This window comes from Rhinatrema bivittatum, chromosome 7 (assembly GCF_901001135.1).
Source record: "Rhinatrema bivittatum chromosome 7, aRhiBiv1.1, whole genome shotgun sequence".
Taxonomy (NCBI): Eukaryota; Metazoa; Chordata; class Amphibia; order Gymnophiona; family Rhinatrematidae; genus Rhinatrema; species Rhinatrema bivittatum.
Genome location: NC_042621.1, coordinates 310,110,160 through 310,135,337, shown reverse-complemented (window position 1 = coordinate 310,135,337; position 25,178 = coordinate 310,110,160). Strand labels below are relative to the sequence as shown.

General features: G+C 48.1%; 1 protein-coding gene across 1 annotated transcript in view; it reads right to left on the bottom strand.

Annotated features, from left to right (window-relative positions):
- The window catches only part of LOC115096252 (deleted in malignant brain tumors 1 protein-like), a 397,025-nt gene that overhangs the window by 161,445 nt on the left and 210,402 nt on the right, over window positions 1-25,178 (bottom strand). The window contains exons 16-19 of the mRNA XM_029610760.1: window positions 18,881-19,198; window positions 17,615-17,647; window positions 10,534-10,851; window positions 9,634-9,666 (exon numbers count right to left, since the gene is read on the bottom strand). Of these exons, the coding sequence (XP_029466620.1) occupies window positions 9,634-9,666; window positions 10,534-10,851; window positions 17,615-17,647; window positions 18,881-19,198 (702 nt within the window). The remainder of the gene's footprint in view (window positions 1-9,633; window positions 9,667-10,533; window positions 10,852-17,614; window positions 17,648-18,880; window positions 19,199-25,178) is intronic.

Here is a 25,178-nt window from a genome sequence, read left to right as displayed (position 1 = left end):
TGACAATCTTGGGATGACTAGAAATCAACAGCTCCCAGGTATGGAGAGCATGAATTTTTAAAATCCTTTTTAGTTTTATTTTTCAGGTATTATTTGCTGTGTCTGCTGTTTTGAAATATTTTATTGGTGTTTGGGACATTTAAAAAAACGTGTATATGAGTTTTTTATTACTTGATCATTTATTTATCAGCTTTTTAAAAAAGAATATTAGTATGTTTTTAGTATCAAGATTATGTATTTATTTTATTTCATGATTTTATTGTTTGATGTTTGAGGAATGGTGATGGTTCTGCTTTTTCACTGTTGCACTGCATAGAGTGTCTGGCTTCTTGTCGTTTCCAGTTCAGTTTTTGTCTACACGTTTGTAATTCTACTTTATGGTTGCTCTATTCTGAATTTGGTGAAGGTAGCTTTATGTTCTGAATGTGTCACTGAGGTGAGGCAATCTCCTAATAGGAAGTGTATTAGTGTTTTAAGGCTTTCGGAGGGTCAAGAACACACCCAGCATACATCACAATAGGCCTAATAGCATTTGGGTTCCAAGTGTCTTTTTTCATAGACTCAGCATTGAGTATGTAGTTTTTTACTTTTTTTTTTTTACCCCGCTAAATACACCTTAGATTGTTAACCTTATATATGAACTGCAACAGAGACATCAAACTAACGAAAACAATTCAACAAATAGTTTTTATATTAAAAGAACCCTGTTACGCTCATTATTGGCATTAGGGGTGTGCATTCGTTTGCAACGTATTGGCAATCTGCAACGTATATGGCATATTTGTTGTATTCGTGGGGGTTACGAAACTTATGGTGAACCCCCACGAATACAACATATCACTAACGAATAAACCCCCACCCTCCTGACCCCCCCCCCAAGACTTGCCAAAAGTCCCTTGTGGTCCAGTGGGGGTCCTGGAGCGATTTCCTGCACTGGGCCGTCGGCTGCCGGTATCCAAAATGGCGCCGATAGCCCCTGTGACATAGTAAGGGCAAAGGCTATCGGCGCCATTTTGGATACCGGCAGCCGACAGCCCGAGTGCAGGAAATCGCTCCAGGACCCCCACTGGACCACAAGGGACTTTTAGCAAGTCTTGGGGGGGGGCAGGAGGGTGGGGGTTGTAGTAAATTAAATGTAAAGGGTTGGGATGGGGTTTTTTTGGGAAATGAATACATATGTAACTAATAAAAGGATCGGGGTCCCCCGAGAACAGAGGCAACAGATTTGGGCCTTGACGAATCCGAATGGGATGAATCCGTCCCTGCTGCACATCCCTAATTGGCATATCTTTAATGTGTTATCTATCTTAAACAACTTTTATTATTTTACATGCCTTTTTGTAAACCGTTGTGATGGTAAATTAACTTAATGACGGTACAGAAAAGATTTTAAATAAATAAAAATAAAATACATTTCTGGTTGGCATCACAACAGTGCATGTAAATATAATGTAAAGGATATTTTACCGCAGAATACTGTACTTTGATATTTTTCATGTCAAATAGGAAAGCGTAACTCTTAACTGTGTGTGTGGAATGGGGAGGGGAAGTGGTACAAGGCTATAAGTTTCACCTTGGGTACCTAATACCATTGCACCAGCCATGGGTTTGGGGGTGGGGGTGGGGGAGGGATGTGTCAGTTTTAAACGTTTGTATCACTGGAGGGAGCTGGGCGGTTTTTGGTAGTTCCAGGACAGATAATTGTTACGCTTGGGCTCCGGTCAGGAGGCGTGAACACCACCCAGCAGGGTGGCTCCAGGTGGAGAGAGACAGGAAGCTAGAAACAGTGTCTGGTTCCAGGCTGGGTCAAGGCAGGCAGCAATAAGCAGTGTCTAGTTCAGGCTGGGTCAGAGCAGGCGGCAAGGAGCAGAGTCTAAGTTCAGGATGGGTCAGGGCAGGCGGCAATGAGCAGAGTCTAAGTTCAGGCTGGGTCAGGGCAGGCGGCAATGAGCAGAGTCTAAGTTCAGGCTGGGTCAGGGCAGGTGGCAATGAGCAGAGTCTAAGTTCAGGCTGGGTCAGGGCAGGCGGCAATGAGCAGAGTCTAAGTTCAGGCTTGGTCAGGGCACAGTAAGCAGGGCAAGGCAGGTCAGAAGGCCCGTAGGCCACACACACACAGAAGGCCCGTAGGCCACACACCATAAGCGGGGCAAGGCAGGTCAGAAGGCCCGTAGGCTCCACACACACACAGACAGAAGGCCCGTAGGCCACACACCATAAGCAGAGCAGGGCAGGTCAGAAGGCCCGTAGGCCACACACACACAGGAGGCCCGTAGGCCACACACCATAAGCGGGGCAAGGCAGGTCAGAAGGCCCGTAGGCTCCACACACACAGACAGAAGGCCCGTAGGCCACACACCATAAGCAGAGCAGGGCAGGTCAGAAGGCCCGTAGGCCACACACACACAGAAGGCCCGTAGGCCACACACCGTAAGCAGAGCAAGCAGGTCAGAAGGCCCGTAGGCCAGGTGAGAACAACGAGGGAGGAGGCCCGAAGGCCGCGCAAGGCAAGGAAAGGCCCGAAGGCCGCGCAGGGCAAGGCAAGGAAAGGCCCGAAGGCCGCGCAGGGCAAGGCAAGGAAAGGCCCGAAGGCCGCGCAAGGCTAGAGCAGGGAGCCCAGGTGAGCTCGATGCCGAAGCACCGAGGCAACTGTCAGGCAGGGTTATAAGGACACACCCAGAGCACAGAGTGGACAGATAAGATGGACTGGGCCTGTCCGGAAAGCCAGCACTAGAGGGACCCCTGGTGGTGAGGCGGTTGCACTGCAGCCAAAACTGTAACAGTACCCCCTCCTCAAGACCTCCCCCTCCTCCTGGGTCCCATCTTAGCAGGGGGTACTCAAAGATGAGATCTGGCCCCTCCGAGGGCAACAACAGCTGGAGCCATTCAACAGGCTCAGATGGCTGAGTTAGAAAGTCTGTTAGTGGTACCGGTTTGAGCCCCTCCGGGGGTGGCAGCAGGACCGGTTTAGCAGGCTCTTCTCGGGGTGGTGCAGCAGGTTCGGGCCCCTCTCGGGATGAAACAGCAGGCTGGAACACCTCTCCGGGCGTTGTAGCAGGATCGGACCCCTCTCGGGGCGATGCAGAAGGCTTGGCCCCCTCTCGGGGCGATGCAGCAGGCTTGGCCCCCTCCTGGGGCGATGCAGCAGGCTTGGCCCCCTCCTGGGGCGATGCAGCAGGCTTGGCCCCCTCCTGGGGCGATGCAGCAGGCTTGGCCCCCTCCTGGGGCGATGCAGCAGGCTTGGCCCCCTCCTGGGGGCGATGCAGCAGGCTTGGCCCCCTCCTGGGGGCGATGCAGCAGGCTTGGCCCCCTCCTGGGGCGATGCAGCAGGCTTGGCCCCCTCCTGGGGCGATGCAGCAGGCTTGGCCCCCTCTTGGGGCGAGGCAGCAGGCTTGGCCCCCTCTTGGGGCGAGGCAGCAGGCTTGGCCCCCTCTTGGGGCGAGGCAGCAGGCTTGGCCCCCTCTTGGGGCGAGGCAGCAGGCTTGGCCCCCTCTTGGGGCGAGGCAGCAGGCTTGGCCCCCTCTTGGGGCGAGGCAGCAGGCTTGGCCCCCTCTTGGGGCGATGAAACAGGCTCAGATGGCAGAGCAGCAAGGTTTGAAGCAGTGCACATAGAAGACTCAAGTAGCACTGCTGTGGGCTTGATACCTCGAGCCACACTCTGAGGCTCCTTATTTTGTTTCTGGAGGAGCAGTTTAGAGAAGGCACAGGCAGTTCTAGGACGTCTAGGGAATGTGCTCGTTAGTGTCTCAACAGCAGCTGTGGGCAGCAGAGCCCTGCTAGAGTTAATCAATTCTCTCCGTTTGAGAGAAACCTGTTCCTGAGGCTCTAGCACTGGTGTCACAGAAGCCTTCTTGGCCAGGTAAGTCCTGGGTTTTTCTATCCACAAACTGCCAGCAAAAATGTCCGTTTTAGTTGAGCCAGAAACAGAATACTGGTTAGGAGAGCTGATAGCTTTTTTTAATGGCACAGCTGGTCCTAGAGCCGAACACCGGGGGCAGGGTTTGCCTGGTGGTAACAAACACGGAAGACAGGAGCATTTCCACCACCCTGGTTTAGGAGCCAGACAGTTCAAACATTCCTGATAGACAGAGACATTTTTCTTGTTGCAATTATTGCATGACCAGTGTTCCTGACCAACAAGTTCACTGGCTAGACAGTTCTGATAGCTTGGATAATTCAAAGTTTGACAGGAATTGCAGGTATAAAACTTTAAAGAAGGAGGCATCTTGAATTAGTGAAAAAGTTGACTCACCGGCAGGACACAGACCATCTCTTCCCCTGGAAAATTTGATGGCTTCGGCATACTGTTACGCTTGGGCTCCGGTCAGGAGGCGTGAACACCACCCAGCAGGGTGGCTCCAGGTGGAGAGAGACAGGAAGCTAGAAACAGTGTCTGGTTCCAGGCTGGGTCAAGGCAGGCAGCAATAAGCAGTGTCTAGTTCAGGCTGGGTCAGAGCAGGCGGCAAGGAGCAGAGTCTAAGTTCAGGCTGGGTCAGGGCAGGCGGCAATGAGCAGAGTCTAAGTTCAGGCTGGGTCAGGGCAGGCGGCAATGAGCAGAGTCTAAGTTCAGGCTGGGTCAGGGCAGGCGACAATGAGCAGAGTCTAAGTTCAGGCTGGGTATGGGCAGGCGGCAATGAGCAGAGTCTAAGTTCAGGCTGGGTCAGGGCACAGTAAGCAGGGCAAGGCAGGTCAGAAGGCCCGTAGGCCACACACACACAGAAGGCCCGTAGGCCACACACCATAAGCGGGGCAAGGCAGGTCAGAAGGCCCGTAGGCCACACACACACAGAAGGCCCGTAGGCCACACACCATAAGCGGGGCAAGGCAGGTCAGAAGGCCCGTAGGCTCCACACACACAGACAGAAGGCCCGTAGGCCACACACCATAAGCAGAGCAGGGCAGGTCAGAAGGCCCGTAGGCCACACACACACAGAAGGCCCGTAGGCCACACACCGTAAGCAGAGCAAGCAGGTCAGAAGGCCCGTAGGCCAGGTGAGAACAACGAGGGAGGAGGCCCGAAGGCCGCGCAAGGCAAGGAAAGGCCCGAAGGCCGCGCAAGGCTAGAGCAGGGAGCCCAGGTGAGCTCGATGCCGAAGCACCGAGGCAACTGTCAGGCAGGGTTATAAGGACACACCCAGAGCACAGAGTGGACAGATAAGATGGACTGGGCCTGTCCGGAAAGCCAGCACTAGAGGGACCCCTGGTGGTGAGGCGGTTGCACTGCAGCCAAAACTGTAACAATAATTAATGAATGGCAGGGGGAAGGCAGCCCAGAAATTGTTCGCACAAGGCAGCAAAAAAGCAAGAACTGGCCCTGTGTACCTTCTCCAGTGCAACTATACATTTTTTGAGATGTGGTGACCAGAATTGCACACAATACTCAAGGTGCGGTCTCACCATGGAGAGATACAGAGGCATTATGACATCCATCATTTTATTCACCATTCCCTTTCTAATAATTCCTAATATTTTGCTTTTTTGACTACCATGATCTCCTTAAGAGACTCCATGAACTGGGGGATCTCAACCATTTTGTGCCTGGCATCCTCCTTCATTAACAACTGAAACGGGATGGCTTCCCCCATCACCCTCACAAACCCAGCGAAGGTCAAGTCCTCAGGTGGAAACTTCCTTTGCTCCTCTGGAGAAGAAGGGTCGGATGAGAGACACTCTGAGCCCTCGGAGGAGGACTCTGAAGCATCATCCCTCCAGAAGTCAGAGGAGACTTTAGCCTCATCCTCACTGTAAACTATAGGGGATGTGGCCCTAATGGCTTGGCCTTCATCTAGAGGTGCAGTCACCAGTTAAACTGGACAGGGGACTGCAAGCCTCGGTGTCTCTGCTGGCCCAGGTAGAGCTTTCTCCTTGGAGCAACTTGCAATGACCACCATATCGGTAGAGGGAGGTCTCGGTTCCCTGCCACGCACCGATGCTGTCCTGGGAACTGATGGCAGCTGGGTTGGTAACGCACTGATGAGCACATTGAGCTTCTCCAGTAGTGGTATGAGGATGAGCAGCACCAGGTCTGGTGCCGTCGGTGCCACAAGAATGAAGCCCTGCAGCTCCCTCTCCACTCAAAGGAAGGAGGGATGGCCAGATCTTCTTTGGACCCAAGAGGTGGATCGGTGACTGTCATGAGGCTCGCTGGAGACCCTTTGCAGATCCCCGGCGCCGATGGAGGACTGGCACTCCTTGCCACAGGGTTACTTCAGGGGCATCCTGGTATGAACCGGCACATGGACAGGGACCGGTGCTGATGCTTATTCATGTTCTCTCAGTACTCAGCCTGGTCCTTGTTACCGGTACCAAGGCTGATAACAAGGAACCCGAAGTCCTCAGCCTGGAAGAGCCTGATGGTGATCGGTCTCCATCGCCCCTATCCACTGACAGCACTGATGGAACTGACAGTCCCGCTGATGTCGACGGCTTGGTGTCCAACGGTGCGGTTCCCTGGCCCTTCAATGCTGATGCCAATGCCGATGGCTCAGAATTCTTCGATCCAAAGAGCTGTTCCATCGTGTCGAGTTGAAGCCGATTTCCCTTTGGGGTCATCTGGGCGCATAAACAGCAACCCTGGATATTATGTGATGCCCCCAGACATAGTACACATATCTCATATAGATCAGTGATGGACATAGGTCTCGGGCATTGGATGCCTCGCTGAAAACAGACATGGCCATGTCTGACAAAACAAAAGGGGCGCAAACCAAAAACAATGGCAGTGGGCATCAATGGCCAGTGGGCACCGACGCACTGCCACCAAGGTGAATTGACCATGAAAGGAAACTTACCAGAATCAACAAAAACCATGACTAGAAACATTATGGGAAGGCGTAGAGAAGGACCCAGTGATGGAATTACACAAAAACCCCCGCAAAAAAAGCAAGACAAGGAAAGTTTTCCACAAGGCTAAAAACAGCCATAAGTGAGCTCACTTTCACTGCGAGGCTTACAGCTCCACAGAAAAAGACAGACTGAAGAGGGACCTCATGTGGACGCACGAATAGTGGCATGCTGGGCATGCTCAGTGTGCATAGACAAAGTTGTAGAAACCTTGACATAAGTTTTCCACATCGGTTCTCCATCTAATGATGTCACCCATGTGTGAGGACTAACATCCTGCTTGTCCTCAGAGAAGAGTAAATCTTCTTCCCTCCACTAACAAAGGACCCAGGCCCTGGGGGTAAGAGACTGTGTACTAGCTAGCCAGGAGCGGTTCCAGCCTCAAAGAGAAACTAAATCTTTTATGGCCCCATCGGAGTGCAGTCTGCCTCCGGGGGTAGGGTTACATTACATTCACACATGTAACACCTTTGAAAATTCATCAAAATTAAATGACAAATTCAGAGCAATGTACCCTCAAAGTAACACTAATGTCTTTATTATTTTCCTTTCAGTACTTACTGTATTTTCTCTTACAAGTGTTATGATCCTGCTCACCGAGCCCATCCCGCGAGCAGGCCCTCCACTCACCCGACACGCTGCCAATGCCACAGGACTCCTTCTTGCGGCTTGGACCGCTCCAGGCCATCGCTGCTGCTCCTCGCAGCCTGATGCTGCTGAGTGCGGCAGGAGGGGCCGCCGGCGTTTCGTTGCGGCATGAAGCTGCCATCGTCTTCATCCATTGTGCGGCAGGATGCCGCCACCGTTTCCTGCCTTCACAGCAGGAAGCCGCCTCTGGCCTTGCTCCTTCACGGCATTAGTGCTGCCGCTGACTTCCTGCCTCCCAGGTTCCTCTAGGCGCGCCCCTCTCCTTTTCATTTAAAGGCCCAGTGCTGGGAAAAGCCCGTGGTCCCACCGGATGATGTCATCAGTCCTTGCCTTAGTCCAGCCCTATAAAAGGGCTGTTTCACTTCCTCGGGGCCTTCGAATCAGGTTCCATGGTCATCCATGTTCCTCTTCTCCGGTCAAAGCCTTCCGTGATCTTCTCTTGTCCAGATGGTTCCGTGTTCCATGTTTTTGATATTCCTGATCTCCTTCATCCCCTAACATGTAACGCCTGTTACAGCCTCCCTCTCCCAACTTTTTCCTCTCTCTCCCCTACTATCCCACCCCCCTACCTTCCCTGTCATACTAATGTACTTCCACCAATGTTAATTTTAAGCTATAGGTAATCCTAAATTGTTATATCCATTATTGACCCTTTGCCACGCATATTTAATTTAAGCCTTGATTGCCTCCCCCACATTATTAAGTTGTTCATTGTATCAATTTTATTTTTACATAATTGTTTTATATATAATTCTTTGGCGTATAGTTTTTTAACTCTTACTATCTTGTTCTATGTATAAAGTTAAGGCGTTTTATGTATAAAGCTAAGGCGTTCTATTTATAACGCTAAGGCGTATGTTAATATGTTCTCTATACACCGACGTGATATCTTGATAAACGGCGGTATATAAAAACCAATAAATAAATAAATAAAATAAATAAATGTTCCTGGTCTTGTTCCTCATCAGAGCTCCTTCGTTGTCTGTTCCTTGTCCAGTAGTTCTGATGTTCCTCGTTTCAGACTTTCCTGATGTTCCATGTTCCAGTCCTGGAACTGATGTCCTCACCTCCGGCTCTTCGTCCTGCTTCCAGGTTCCTTGCTTGTCCACCTTTCCTGGCGTGCCACCGTCGTGGCCCGTGACCAGCCCTTGGGGGGCGGTGTAGGGCGTTTTGTGGCACAAGGCCTGTCCTCATGTCTGCAGCGCAAGTATCCGGAAGGCCCTTGTTTTTAATGCCAAGGTCTGTTCCTGAAATCAGAGTTCTGAGTCTTGAATCCTGAGTCTTGAATCCTGTCCTGGTCTTCGGAGTACCTTGTGCCTGCTTCCATCCGTGCCCAAGACTCTGCCAGAACTTGCTCCGCTTCAGTGTGGTCCGCGACCAGCCACAGACGGCTGCGTAGGGCGCGCCTCGTACAGGCCTCTCCTGAATCTTCGACATGTTTCCGGTCTCAAGTTCCACTGCTTCACCTGGTGTCTGCTTCGCTTTGGCATGGTCTGCGACCAGCCATGGGAGGCTGTGTAGGGCGCGCTTCAATGCAGTACTCACCCAGTACTAATGCCTGAATTCTGAATCCTTGCCTGAGACTTCCAAGTTCCTGAATCCTCGTCTGAGACTTCCAAGTATCCTGAGTCTTCATCCTAATCTTAGAAGTCCCACATAATCCCTTCTAAGTCTTCCAAGTATCTTGACTCTTTGCCTGAGTCTTCCAAGTTCCATGTCTCGTCTTGTTCCTGCCCTCAGCCTCCATCTGGGCTCACGCACTCGTCGTTCCCAAGCAGCGGGTCCGGAAGGACAACCGAGTGGCTGAAGAGCTACACCTGAGACCAGCATTGCATTGCTGCGTCTCACTGGTGCATGTAGGTCCAGTGGAGGGCTGAGCCTGCCTTGTTCCAGTTCCTACGTTTCTTGCCTTGTTTCCGGTCCAGCTTGTTCCTGCTCCGCCCATGCCTGTACACCCTCACCTCCCAGGTGACCGCGCCCCCGCTTTTGCAACAGGACTCGAAGGCCCTGCGTCCGCAACAAGTCCATAACTTCAGGCAACGAGTTAGTGGCATGACTCTCTGTAGCTGCTTCTTGGACCTATAACACTGTTTTTTTTGCATAGCTTTTATATAAAGACAGAAAGAGGTATTCATTGCACATTACCTAGTGGTCTGGTTGGAGACGATCCAGCAGTTGCTAAAAAGAAAAAGCATTCAGGGTCAATCTCTTATTTTCAGATGAAATATAGAGTCAGAATGATTGATAACTTGCTTCTAAGAAGCCCAGGTAAATGCTAGCAGGTCAGTATTCAAAGGCTTTATCTGACTAACCTTTGGACTCAGCCAGACAATAGCCAAGATTTGAATGTTTCCCCTGCCTGGATGGATACATTATGTGCCCACAACTCAATATGTGTTAAAAATTTAGCAGAATAAAAAGAGGCAGAGCTGGAGGCTAAGCTTGAGCCCGTGAATGTGGATATGGAGAGATGTCAGACTAATGTTACATGGGTAAGACTTGTCAGAAAAATACCTGTGCTAAAGTTATCTAGGTTAAGTTTTGCACTTAACTTTATCTGCATATATTCAGCAGCAGATTTATCAGGAATACTCCTGAGGAATACCCAGATAAGTGACCAGCGCATTGGTCTTTTCTCTGCCATTTTCTATATTTCGCTTTTATTATAAAGAAGTCAAGTCTGCATTTATCCTTCCTTTTTAAAATCTCTCTCAGGGACTAGTTAAATCTTCCTTTATGTGGGGGCCATAATGGCCTCCTTCCAGGTCTCTTCAGTTATTTCTCTGGATATGGTGACCTGGGGAAGATGAGACAGCACAGAGCAGCTCATGTGAGAGCCAATTCTAGCTCTTGTGCTTATCTGGTGTCCAGGCTTTCTTATGCCACTAGCGATGCTTAGGTCATGTCTCCCCCAAGGGTTGTGAGTGCTACTTGGAGGTAATGAATCTTGAATCTGTTCTGTGTAATGATAAAAGTGTAGTGATGGATATAAATTGCTAGAAACGCACCCACATAAAGCAGATATGATGAATAAACTCCATTTACCTGAGCATACAACGCTAGCATCTCTAGCATGGCCACAGACACTCGTGGCCCAGCCACTGTTAAAGCACTGCCACAGATAGGGTTCACTTCCTGTACACTGCACGCTACCCAGAAGGACACTTCCTACTCCTTGACCATATAAGGCATTTCCTGGGGCAGAAAGCGCCGACCCACAGCCCAGCTGCCTGCACACGACCTGAGCATCAGTGAGATCCCATCCATTGTCACAAACTGTGCCCCAGACTCCGTTGTAGTAAACTTCAACACGACCCCTGCATTGGCCCTCTCCATTAGCTAGTCGTAGAGCTTGAGGCTGATCTGTAGACAAATAATACAATATTATGTTAGCACTGACGTTCTGTCTGATACCATCCAATATGGTCCCTCCTCCTATGTCAGATTCCAGGTGTTACCCAAAGTCACTTTGAGTGTCTTCACATAACAGTAAAGTCTCTGTGTACAAGGCATATACAAACTTTTCCAAAAACTTTGAAGGGAAACCTATGCATATAGGTTTGCTTAAAAAGTCCTACCCCAATTAGTTAGGTATGCACAGAATGGTCCACACACAAAGTTACACTTGCTTCATATCCTTTTCAAAATAAAGTATGCGAGTAAGTAATAAGTGCACCCAAGCTTTGCTCTCCTGACATCTGTTCCCAGTGCGTGTACTTTTCTGCCCTCTAGCCTCTGATGTTACTGCTCGTCACTTTAAATACTGGCTTTCTTCCTTTCTTCATATGTTGTTATCCATTGCACCTTAGATGTTGCAGGGGAAGAGCTCAGAAACCCACTATGCAGTGGGAGCAGTGAGAGGGGAGGATCGCCTTGCTGGTGGCGGAAAAGAATCGGTAAGTACTGCTTGAGGAAATTTTAGAACTTAAAACTTTTGGGGGAGACAAACTATTGGGCTATATTATTTAGTGTGTTTATATTAAATAGCTAGTCAGAAAGCAGGCAAAATAACCAGGAGTTTGTGTGTTTGTTTGCCTTGGTCTGTTTGATCCTGGTTCTCGGTCTTCGCCTGGTCCCTTGTCTCACCTGGACTCCTTGTTTTCAGTCTTCTTCTGGTTCCTCATCTTGCTTGGACTCTGAATCTTCAGTTTCAGCCTAGCTCGTGCATGGACCACAGCCAGCCCCAGGATTGTGTCGATCAGGTGGTTGCACAGGGGTTCATGCATACCGGTAGTCCAAAAGGGCTTTCAGAGTGGGCGGGGGGCTACCCCCTAGACACCACCCTTTGGGCTGTGTTCCTAATAGAAGTTACTAGGTCTGGGGAACTGATAAGCATGGGGATAATGTGAGGGGCAGTTATTACCCTACTCATAAGGCATGGGATTTCTACCCTTAACCAATAAGCCTGGATTCCTTTGATGCAACTGCATCATAGCTCTCCACTTTGATGGTAGGGGGTGGGGGATGGGGGGGAAAGAGGTATTGGATTCAGACAACAACCAACACAGGCCCGGAATTTATGGTCTGGGTACTGATACGCAGACATAAGGGAAAAAGCACAGGACTGCTTCTACGGTCAAGTCCAAAAGCAAAACACGTCAAGGAATGCTATGATTTTTCCTCTAGGAACTTAACCAAACCTTTTTTAAATCCAGTAACACTAACTGCTGAAATCACATCCCCTGGCAATGAATTCCAGAGTTTAACTATGCGCTGAGTGACAAAGAATTTTCTCCGATTCGTTTTAAATGAGTTACTTGCTAACTTCATAGAGTGCCCCCTAGGCCTTCTATTATCTGAGAGAGTAAAAAACCGATTTATCATAAACTGTTCAAGTCCTTTCATGATCTTAAAGACCTCTATCTTATCCCCCCTCAGTTGTCTACTCTGCAAACTGAACAGCTCTAACCACTTCAGCCTTTCCTCACAGGGGAGCCGTTCCATGCCCCTTTATCATTTTGGACACCCTTTTCTGTACATTCAAGCCCGGCACCACCAGGTGTGCAAACCGTGCAATTGCATGGGGCGGCATACGCTGTGGGGCAGCATCAAGCGAAGGGAGAGGTCCGAGAGGTCCGTGTTGCTGCTGGTGGACCTGATTCCACAGCTGCGGAAGATTTTAGTTTTTTCTGCTGCCAGTGGATTGGGTCCACCAGCGGCAGGAGAAGCAGGAAGCAGTTTTGTACCAAAGGGGGAGCAGGGGGGCAGGAGGGCGTGTAAGTTTGATGCTGTGTTCTGGCCACGCACAGCAGGAAGATCTGTGGGGCCTTGGTGCAGCTCATCCTACCACAGCCTGAAGAAAAATTCATGTCCAGATGCCCCTCCTTCTTCCTGCCTGCACAGCCCCAGAAGAAAAAAACTTTGCTGGAGCCTCGTGGGCAGGAAGGAGAAGGAGCATCAGCTGCATGCAGAGGAGCAGTAGCGAGTGTAGCAGGGCCACCATGGATCCCACCTTGCGGTGGCCCAAGAAGAGGAGGCCGGGTAGAAGAAACATAGAAATGACGGCAGAAGAAGACCAAACGGCCCATCCAGTCTGCCCAGCAAGCTTCACACTTGTTTTTTTTCTTATACTTATCTGTTACTCTTGGCCCTTATTTATTTATTTTATTTGGCACTTTTATATAATATAAAGGGGTTTTCCCCTTTGTGCTCCCCTTCATGCTAACCTTTGTGCTCCTTCTAATATAATTATATTTATGTTTATGTTAATAATTTAACTTTTATTAATGTTATTTAGCTTTTTGCTTTGTTTAAAATTATTTCATTATTGACGTTTAAATGTATTAGACTAAGGAATTTTACTTCCTGCTCATTCTGTTTCATTGTAAACCGGTTTGATATGCATTTTATGCAGGAAAATCGGTATAAAAAAACTTTAAATAAATAAATAAATAAATATATACCGATATTCATGTAACAAGTTACAAATCACTTCTGTTTACATTATAACAATAACCATTGCAAAGGATGCATTACATTAATCAGGAAAACAAAACTTGGATCCAACGAAATGGGATTAAACAGAGAGATAACTTGGAGGTGTATAGCTCAGTGTCTAAGAAAGAGACACTGGGATTGGGAATTGAGGGAAAAAACGTTTGTTAGATCGTCTGTACTCAGTGCGGCTTGCTAGTGATGAAGTTCTACTACCAAAGCTGCATAAGAGGATCAAAGGGTCATCAGAGTTAGGCATAGGCCTAACCTTAGTAACCTTTTGATTCTATTTCCCTTCCACCCCCACCATTAATGTAGAGAGCAGTGCTGGAGCTGCATAAAAGTGAAAGATCAGGCTTAATTGGTTAGGGGTAGTAACCGCCGCAATAAGCAAGCTACTCCCACGCTTATTTGTTTACCCAGCCTGTGCAATTCAGTCCTTGTTGGTTGTCTGAATATAAATCCACCTTTTCTTCATCCCCCCCTGCCATTGAAGCAGTGAACTGTGTGGCATATGTATTGTTATGCTGGTCAGCCGAGGAGACTGACCCAGCTTACCCCCTCCAGTCATGGTCCGACGCGCTACAGACCCCGGGGGCTGCTGTGAAGTCGAAAGGCCTACCCCTGAGGTCAGGATGCCGTTGCAGCAGATGCCCCGCCCCGGACATCCTCTAGAAGCGTGCGGCAAAGCCAGCCTTTTCTTTTTAAAAAAAAAAAAGAATCGGCACAGGAAGTCCAGCCTACTACCACTGATCTCCGCCCCCTTCCTGAAGGTATTTAGCCTCCCCTTGTTTGCTAGCTCATCGAGTTAGCAAGGATTGGCTTTGCCTCCAGTCTGAGCTACTCTGCCGCTTCCTTGCTGCCAGTGGAAGCCCTTTCTGCCCTTCGGGGTATTTCTCTAGCCTGGGTATCCGCTCCTCGGGGGCCCTTTGCTTTCTTTCAGGTGCCTTACTGAGATTAGGTACTCGCTGCTCGAGGGCCTGCTCTCCCTGCCTCGGTGCCTGTAACCATCTACTTCTGCCTACTGGAATCGCTGCCATCAGCTACCAACTTAGTGAGTAATCTAACTTGTCAGTCTCTCTCATCTACAGCTCTGCTGTACTGGGAACCTGCAACCGGACTTCCCTAACCATCTCTGTGAGATGGGTCTCCTCTGCCAAGGATCCCTGGACTGCTATCTCTGGATTGCTTCACTACTGCCACCTCTGGAACTCATCAGCTGTTTAATAAAAGACAAATCTCTGTGTTTGGGCATCCTGAGTCTAGCCCAGTACTGTGGTTCCTCACAGGGCTCCTCCCTGTGGGCGTGGTCACCTCCACAGTACCTTGAGAATCCACTCAAACACCTCATGTATTTCAAGTGAAGTATCAGGCTTAATTGATTCGGGGTAGTAACCGCCGTAACAAGAAAGCTACACCCATGCTTATTTGTTTACCCAGACTATGTAATTCAGTCCTTGTTGGTTGTTTGACTATAAATCATCTTTTCTTCATTCCCCCTGCCATTGAAGCAGAGAGCTACGCTAGATATGCATTGAAAGTGAAGTATCAGGCTTATTTGGTTTGGGGTAGTAACCGCCGTAACAAGAAAGCTACTCCCCACATTTTTGTGAATGCAAATCCTTTTTTCCACATTTCCTCTTGCCGTTGAAGCATAGAGCAATGTTGGGGTCGCATTAACCGTGTGCATGTTTATTGAATAAGGGTATTATCTCCAGGTAGTAGCCGTCATTCCTGCAAGCCACCCTCTCCTCATTCACATCCTTTAGACTTTATGGATCCACAGTGTTTATCCCTTGCCCCTTTGAAGTCCTTCACAGTTCTGGTCTTCACCACTTCCTCCGGAAGGGTGTTCCAGGCATTCACCACCCTCTCCGTGAAGAAATACTTCCTGACATTGGTTCTGAGTCTTCCTCCCTGGAGCTTCAAATCGTGACCCCTGGTTCTGATTTCTTTCCAATTGAAAAGGTTTGTTGTCGTCTTTGGATCATTAAAACCTTTCAAGTATCTGAAAGTCTGTATATATCACATCTGCTCCTCCTTTCCTCCAGGGTGTACATATTTGGATTCTTCAATATCTCCTGATAAGTCATTTGATGAAGACCATCCACCATTTTGGTCGTGCTTCTCTGGACCGCCTCCATCCTGCCTCTGTCCCTTCAGAGATACGGTCTCCAGAACTGAGCACAGTACTCCAGGTGAGGCCTCACCAAGGACCTGTACAAGGGGATAATCACTTCCCTTTTCTTACTCGATATTCCTCTCTCTATGCAGCCCAGCATTCTTCTGGCTTTAGCTATCGCCTTGTTACATGGTTTCGATGACTTCAGATCGTTAGACACTATCACCCCAAAGTCTCTCTCCTGCTCCGTGCACATCAGCCCTTCACCCCCTATCGAATACAGTTCTTTCGGATTTCCACACCCCATATGCATGACTGCACTTCTTGGCATTGAATCTCAGCTGCCATATCTTTAACCACTCTTCCAGCTTCCTTAAATCCCGTCTCATTCTCTCCACTCCTTCCGGCATGTCCACTCTGTTGCAGATCTTAGTGTCATCCGCAAAAAGACAAATCTTACCTTCTATCTCATCTGCTATGTTGCTCACAAAGATATTGAACCGGACCGGTCCCAACACCGATCCTTGCAGTACTCCACTTAACACCGCTCTCTCTTCAGAGTAAGTTCCATTTGTCATCACACATTGTCGTCTGTCTGTCAACCAGTTTGCAATCCAGGCCACCACCTTTGCACTCACTCCTAAGCTTCTCATTTTATTCACCAGCCTCCTGTGCGGGACCGTATCAAAAGCTTTGCTGAAATCCAAGTAGATGACATCAAGCGCTCTTCCTCGATCCAATTCCCTAGTCACCCAGTCAAAAAAGTCAATCAAATTTGTCTGACAGGATCTTCCCCTGGTGAATCCATGCTGCCTCTGGTCCAGCAATTCTCCCAACTGTAGATAGTTCACTATTCTTTCTTTCAGCAGCGACTCCATTACTTTTCCCACCTCCGAAGTGAGGCTAACCGGTCTGTAGTTACCAGCCTCCTCTCTGCTCCCACTCTTGTGAAGTGGAACCACCACTGCTCTTCTCCAATCACTCGGCACCACTTCTGTTTCTAGGGATCTATTGAACAGGTCACACAGCGGACCCGCCAGCACATCTCTGAGCTCCCTCAGTATCCTGGGATGAACCTCATCAGGGCCCCATGGCTTTGTCCACTCTTTACCTCTTTGGCAATCCTCTCTTCCGCTTGACTTTTTGCCGTGTTGATTACTTTCTTCGTCTCGGGCATTGGATGCATCGCCGAAAACCGAAATGGCCATGTCGGACAAAACAAAAGGGGCACAAACCAAAAACGATGGCAGTGGGCATCAATGGCCAGTGGGCACCTACGCACTGCCACCAATGTGAAAGGACTATGAAAGGAAACTTACCAGAATCAACAAAAACCATGACTAGAAACATTATGGGAAGGCGTAGAGAAGGACCCAGTGATGGAATCACGCAAAAAACCCCGCAAAAAAAGAGAGACAAGGAAAGTTTTCCACAAGGCTAAAAACAGCCATAAGTGAGCTCACTTACACCGCGAGGCTTATAGCTCCACAGAAAAAGACAGACTGAAGAGGGACCCCATGTGGACGCACGAATAGTGGCATGCTGGGCATGCTCAGTGTGCATAGACAAAGTTGTAGAAACCTTGACATAAGGTTTCCACATCGGTTCTCCATCTAATGATGTCACCCATGTGTGAGGACTAACATCCTGCTTGTCCTCTGAGAAGAGTAAATCTTCTTTCCCCCCCACTAACAAAGGACCCAGGCCCTGGGGGTAAGAGACTGTGTACTAGCTAGCCAGGAGCGGTTCCAGCCCCGAAGAGTAACTAAATCTTTTATGGCCCCATCGGAGTGCAGTCTGCCTCCGGGGTAGGGTTACATTACATTCACACATGTAACACCTTTGAAAATTCATCAAAATTAAATGACAAATTCAGAACAATGTACCCTCAAAGTAACACTAATGTCCTTATTTTCCTTTCAGTACTTACTGCATTTTCTCTTACAAGTCCATAACTTCAGGCAACGAGTTAGTGGCATGACTCTCTGTAGCTGCTTCTTGGACCTAACACACTGGTTTTTTTGCATAGCTTTTATATAAAGACAGAAAGAGGTATTCATTGCACATTACCTAGTGGTCTGGTTGGAGACGATCCAGCAGTTGCTAAAAAGAAAAAGCATTCAGGGTCAATCTCTTATTTTCAGATGAAATATAGAGTCAGAATGATTGATAACTTGCTTCTAAGAAGCCCAGGTAAATGATAGCAGGTCAGTATTCAAAGGCTTTATCTGACTAACCTTTGGACTCAGCCAGACAATAGCCAAGATTTGAATGTTTCCCCTGCCTGGATGGATACATTATGTGCCCACAACTCAATATGTGTTAAAAATTTAGCAGAATAAAAAGAGGCAGAGCTGGAGGCTAAACTTGAGCCCGTGAATGTGGATATGGAGAGATGTCAGACTAATGTTACATGGGTAAGACTTGTCAGAAAAATACCTGTGCTAAAGTTATCTAGGTTAAGTTTTGCACTTAACTTTATCTGCATATATTCAGCAGCAGATTTATCAGGAATACTCCTGAGGAATACCCAGATAAGTGACCAGCGCATTGGTCTTTTCTCTGCCATTTTCTATATTTCGCTTTTATTATAAAGAAGTCAAGTCTGCATTTATCGTTCTGTTTTAAAATCTCTCTCAGGGACTAGTTAAATCTTCCTTTAATTGGGGGCCACAATGGCCTCCTTCCAGGTCTCATCAGTTCTTTCTCTGGACACAGTGACCTGGGGAAGGTGAGACAGCACAAAGGAGGTCATGTGAGAGCTAATTCCAGGGCTTGGCCTTGTCTGGTCGCTAGGCTCCTGTGTCAAGCCTCCCTCCGGTGGCTTGTGAATGCTACTTGCGAGAGGTGAATCTGGAATCTCTTCTGTGCAATGATTGTGGTTTTGTGACTGATATAAATCAATAGAAACACACATAAAGTGAACTTTCTAGCTGCCCAAACCGTTGCATAATCTGTGGGTAAGCTTTCCACTCCTTTTCTAAGTGAAAATCTGCACATAATTTCATTTTAAAAAGTATCCCAGGAAAACTTTCCTCATATATTTACACCTGATAAGCTGAGCAGAGAGTTAGCCCAAGAAAACTTACATGCATATTTAAAAAAAATGTAAAATATAGAGAAAAGGACAAAGCCCTCCCTAACCCCTGCAGCAGTGTCCCTTTCTACTGCAGGCGCAGGTACTCCTGCTCTGGCACTGGAACAATGCCTATCATTTTACTCCACACAGGGAGGGCATTTGTCTACCTTTTTCTGAGGGCAAAGCACTGTTTTACCCACCGGAAAGGCTTTGCATATTACCCTCGCAAACAAGAAATGTTTTATAAGTCCATTTACCTGCACATATCACACTAGCGTCTTGACAATGACCACAGACACTTGTGGCCCAGCCACTGTTAAAGCACTGCCACAGATAGGGTTCACTTCCTGTACACTGCACGCTATCCAGAAGGACACTTCCTGTGCCTTGACCATACAAGGCATTTCCTGGGGCAGAAAGAGCCGACCCACAGCCCAGCTGCCTGCACACGACCTGAGCATCAGTGAGATCCCATCCATTGTCACAAACTGTGCCCCAGACTCTGTTGTAGTAAACTTCAACACGACCCCTGCATTGGTCCTCTCCGTTAGCTAGTCGCAGAGCTTGAGGCTGATCTGAAATGGCAAAAGATAAATAATCAGCATGTGGGAGACCAAGCGATGTTTCCCAGGCTGGAGGCACAAAGCTACATGGACTACAGCCTTTCCTAATGCAGATAAAACTTTATTCAACACAATAGAATGATTGCCTGCCTTTGCTGTACACTTCCCACTCCCTGGGTTTTGGGTCAGCATAGGTTTACAGGAGCTGCTTCTCCTGAAGATGTCGAGGCCTCCTGATCCCAGCTGGGCTTACACTCTTATGGTCCCACACTCAGGCCCCTCCCTGCCCCAGCAGCGTCCAGCCCACAGAGCTCTCTTCCTCTGTGGATTTAAGATGAACCAGGCCTCTAGCCTGGTCCTGTGTACATAACAAGGGGGAAAAGTAACACAGCGTCGTGGAAGAGCATTACATTCTACAAGGTGACGCTTCCTATGGAGGTTTCCCGGGTGTCTCAATTCCTTTGCTCCCATAATTAATCATACCTCTTATGGCAGGGGTCAGGAACCTTTTTGGCTGAGAGAGCCATAAACGCCACATATTTTAAAATGTAATTCCATGAGAGCCATACAATATGTTTAAAACTAAATACAAGTAAATGTGTGCATTTTATGTAAGATCACACTTTTAAAGTACAATAAGTCTCTGAAAATATTACACCAGGCCTTAAGACACCAATACATCTCCTATTAGGAAAACGGACCAAGTCAGGCTGCTATAGATTCCTACACAGAAACTACACGCCAGCAGAAAACCTCACCTGAATCACGTGCTGTCCCTCACCTAACATAGAATAAAGAGACCAAAACTCATAACAAGAAGCATGCAGAAAAAACTGAATTGGAAACTGCAACAAGCCAGAGTCTCTGTATGCAGTGTAACAAAGGAAAAAAGAAACATCACACATCCTTATAAAACAAATCAAGAAATATAAAATCATCAGCAGTAAAACTGTACTAACAAAAAGAACATATTTCGAAACAGCTATTGAGTGGAATATCCAATAATTAAAAACTCATATAAAACATTTCCAGATACCAACAAAATATTTCAAAATAGCAGACACAAAGATCCAGTAATGAAAAATAATAAGGATACAAAAAATTTTTTTGCTCTGCATACCTGGGAACGTTTGATATCCAGGTGTCCTGAGATTGTTCTGAATTAGCAGGAGGAGGGGTGGTTTGCTTGGAACTTTCTCCTCTCTCAGTCACATACCAGCGCTCTCTCTCACACTGGCTCTCAATGACACACCTATACACACATGCTCTCAGTCACTCACATATACAAATGTTTTTTCTCTCTCACTTATATAGGCTCTTAATTACACATTTACACACATGCTGTCTATCTTTTCACGCTTACACACACACAGGCTTTCAATCACATAAATACATGCTGTCTTTTTCTCTCACACACAGACTCTCATTCACATGCTTACAAACATGTCCTCTCTTTCTCTCATTTACACACAGGCTCTCAATCACATACTCACATGCTCCCTCACCTAAACCAGCTCTCAATCACACACAGACACACATGGTCTCTCTCTCTCATTTAAACACAGGCTCTCAATCACATACTCACATGCTCCCTCACCTAAATCAGCTCTCAATCACACACAGACACACATAGTCTCTCTCTCTCATTTAAACACAGGCTCTCAATCACATACTCACATGCTCCATCAACTAAACCAGCTGTTAATCAGACACAGACACACATGATCTCTCTCTTACTTATACACACAGGCTCTTAATCATACATACACATGATCTCTCTCACACACAAAGGATCTCAATCATACACACATACTCTTTCAAACAAACAGGTTTTCAATTACAAACTTACACATACAGGTTCCCAATGGTAAACTTACATTCATGCTCTCTCTCTCACAGGCAGGCTCTCAATCATTCACATACATGCAATCTCTCACTCACACACACAGGATCTCAAACACACATGCTTGCTCGCTCATTCACTCTCTCTCTCCCCCTCCCCCACCCCCACCCCGGGAACTCGCGGCAGCAGCAGCCTCCTCCCAACGCTAACCTCCTTCATTTTCAGCCCTCGCGGAGGCGAAGGCGGAGTCCCATCGGCTGCGGTTGAAGATCTTCATTTTCCTCCGAGCCGCGCTGCAGTCTTCTTCCCGTCGGACACTAGCGTGGCCTCTTCTTCCCGCGCAGGCACCCGATGACTCCCGCGCAGGCACCCGGCTGACACCCGATGACTCCCGCGCAGGCACCCGGATGACTCCAGTCGGCGTGCTCTCTTCTCCTCCCCCCCCCCCCCCCGCGGCCCGGAAGAGGAAGTGGTGAGCATCGGGTGCCTGCGCGGAAGAAGAGACCACGCTAGTGTGGTCTCTTCTTCCCGCGCAGGCACCCGATGCTCTCCACTTCCTCTTCCGGGCCACGGGGGGGGGGGGGGGGAGGAGAAGAGAGCACGCCGGTGCCGCTGACTCCAGCTGTCCTGCCGCGTTCCGCCCGGGCTGACAGCATTTTAAGCCCGGGCGGCGGAGGACCGGGGAGCAGCTGGGTCAGCGGGGAACCGCGAAGTATGGCGACACTTGTCTGCGAGCCAGATGCAGCCCTCAAAAGAGCCATATCTGGCTCGCGAGCCATGGGTTCCCGACCCCTGTCTTATGGTAATCAGCAGTCAGTCAGGATACGAGCATACTTCACAGACCTGGTGGCAGAATTCTTCAGTACCCAAGTACAGCTGAAGCCAGCTCAAGAGAGGTACCTCAGTCGCTACTGTGGAGTGGTTGAATCAGCAGGGACACCTTCCTCGAATTCAACAGTTTTGTAAGCAATATCCCCTTTATAGCACTCCTTTTTAACATATACATGCAACCTCTGAGACACCTGATCTGCAACCTTGGTTTTAGGGGGTATATTTATGCGGATGATGTACAGATTGTGTGCCCATTAGGCAGGGACGGAGGAACCACTAGGCGAGCTAGGCCTGTGCCTAGGGCGCCGAGACTTAGAGGGCGCCGTGGCAGGCAGCAGAATTTTGAAAGGGCAAAAAGTGCCCTTTCAAAATTCTGCCAGCCCCCTCCTCGCCCTGCCTCCCCCCCCCCCAAGTGCCACCCTCCCGACGCCCCCCTGGTGGTCCAGCGGAGGGCCTGGGAGCGATCTGCCACTCCCAGGGCCTCGGCTGCCACTAACCAAAATGGCGCCGGTGACCTTTAGCCTCTACCATGTGACAGGGGCCAACCAATGACACCGGTAGCCCCTGTCACATGGTAGGGACTGAAGGCTACCGGCGCCATTTTGGTTAGTGGTAGCTGAGGCCCCGGGAGCGGCAGATCGCTCCCGGGCCCTCCGCTGGACCACCAGGCCGAAGAAAAGAAGATCGCAGCCGAAGACCAGGTCGGCAGGGCCGAAGAAAAGAAGATCGGCGCCGGCTGGCCTGGTCTCCAACTGCGCCGGTCTTCTTTTCTTCAACCCCGCTGGCCTGGTCTCTGGCTGCACCAATCTTCTTTGTGTGTGTGTGTGTGTGTGTGTATGTATGTGCGAAAGGAATGGTGCTTGTGTGTGAGACAGGGAAGGTACTTTTGTGAGAGTGTAATGTGTATGTGAGTGTGACGGGGTCACTATGCTAGACTTTATAGGAAGAATAAAGCTAGGAACCAAAGATTCAAGGGAAGGGGGGGAAGGAAAATACAGCAACACCAGGCAAGAGAGGTCCCTTGGTTCCTTCCCCCGGATGTTACAAGGACAGAAGAACCACAGGTGTGGGAGGTTAAGGGTGGGACTTCCCTGGAGCCAATCAGCTGGCAGAGGAGGAGGAGTTCCCACAGGATAAAAAGGACTCCCTAGTAGAACAGTCTCAGTTTCCTGCTGGGAACCGAGGAGGAAGGATTGGATTTCCTGTCTGCTCTGGGAGACTTTGAGGCTGGACATTCCCCGACCGTGTGAAGGACTGCTGCAACTATCACAGAGAAGGTGAGCGTGCGGACTTCTGTTGTTGGACGTACGACAAGGATACTTTTCCTGGAGGACTGCCGGTGGGTGGCTGTACCTCTGGGGAAGGGTTGAGGGCCCAGAGGTATGGAGGGAGGTGGCAGTTAGGCCCAGTGGGGCTGGACTTTTGAACTATGGACTTTGAGAGGGACTTCTGAAGCTAGTGGTTGGAAAGTGAGTTGCTGGCTCAGTGGGGAAGGCATCTGCCTTCCATCCAGGTGGTGAGGGTTCAAATCCCACCTGGGGACTTTTAAGATAAATACGTTTAAACTGCTATTTGAGTTTCCAAGGGACAGGGGAAGCTTGGTTGAGGTTTGGACCCGGGAACGGACGCAAGCAGACAGTGTACGGACAAGGGAAAGCATCACAGTGAGACAGGGAGGGTGCTTCTGTATGTGTGTGGTGTATATGTGAGGTGGGGAGGGTGCTTATGTGTGTGAGAGAGAGGGAGCATGTTTTTAGCTGGCTTTTGGCAGTGAGAGAGGGCATGTGTGTGTGAGTCTGTTTGTAAGTAAGAGAGAGCGAGAGCATTGTGTGATTGAGAGAGACTGGCCAGAGAGGTGATGTGTGTATGTGTGAGAGACTGATTAGGGAGATGACTGGTATGTGTGTGCTTGTCTGTATAAGAGAGAGAGACTGGTTGGGGAGATGATTGGTGTGTGTGAGACAGAAACTGGTCCTGAGGGTGTGACTGGTGTGTGTGAGAGAGAAGAGCCTGGTTATGTTCCCTAAAGAAGAGGACTGTGAGGATAGCTTCAGCAGCTACTGCTGCTTCTGGTGTGACCTGCAAGGGAAAGGAGTCTGAGAACTTCTGGAGAGGATAAGTAAAGGTGGCTTTTTAAGTTTATTTTTCTTGATTAACTACCATTTTAATTATTGGGTAGTATGTGATGTGTCTGCTGTTTGAAATATTTTATTGGTGTTTGGTAAAGCTTTCAAAATTTGCATGAGTCTTTAATTATTGGATATTCTATTCGTCAGCTGTTTTGAAACTATTTTATTAGTATGATTTTATAATTATGATTAATGATTTATATATCTTGATTTTATTGATTTGTTTCACGAGGAATGGTGACATTTTTGTTTTTCCATTGTTACACTGTATAGAGTCTGGCATGATGCATTTTACAGTTCAGTTTTTGTCTGCACATTTCTATTTATACTTTATGTGGCTTTATTCTGTATTTGGTGAGGGTTTGTGTTCTGCATGCAAAGACTGAGATGAAGCATTCTTTTAGCAAGTGGTTTCTCTGTAGGGATCTGTAGTAGCTTGGCCTGTTCTGTTTTCCTGATAGGAGGTGTATTGATATTTTAGATTCTGGTGTAATATTTGTGGTATTCTTTTTCATAGGTGGGGTTGTTATTCTTTGAGTGTTGGCAGATAGTACTGTGATACAGGAGGACCATGCCGAAATATATCACAATAGGTATGATGACATATGAATTCCAAGATGCAAAGTTTTCTTGTTGGCATCACAACAACTTGTATATTAATTTTACCTCAGAATGTCATTTTTCATGTAAAATGTTATAAATGCATAATCTAAAATTGTGTATGGGGAGGGGGCACCAGACTGTAAGGTTTGCCTAGGGTGCCTAATACCCTTGCACCAGCTCTGCCATTAGGGAAAGGTTTAGAGGTGTCTATAGGTAAGATTCAAGAGGGATTACAATTTTTGGGGAATTGGTTATGGGAGAATAAATTGCTTTTGAATGAAGTAAAACGGAGTGGATGGTCTTTTCTAATAGGAACTCTGAGAGAATTTTGGGGTTGAAGGTTGGTAAGAAGATTTGTAGCAATGTGATGACAAATTAATTAATGTAAAAATGGTATGACCCCCGTCATGCTATTATCCCGTTATAATGTGAACCAATGTGATGTACCCCAACGAATGTTGGTATATAAAAGCAAACAAATAAAATAAATAAATTAATGTTTGGACCTCATATTCCTTTGATAGGAAGGAGAGTATTTTTAAAGCTGAGTCAACTGAGGAAAATAAGAAACAGAGTGAGTTTTGAG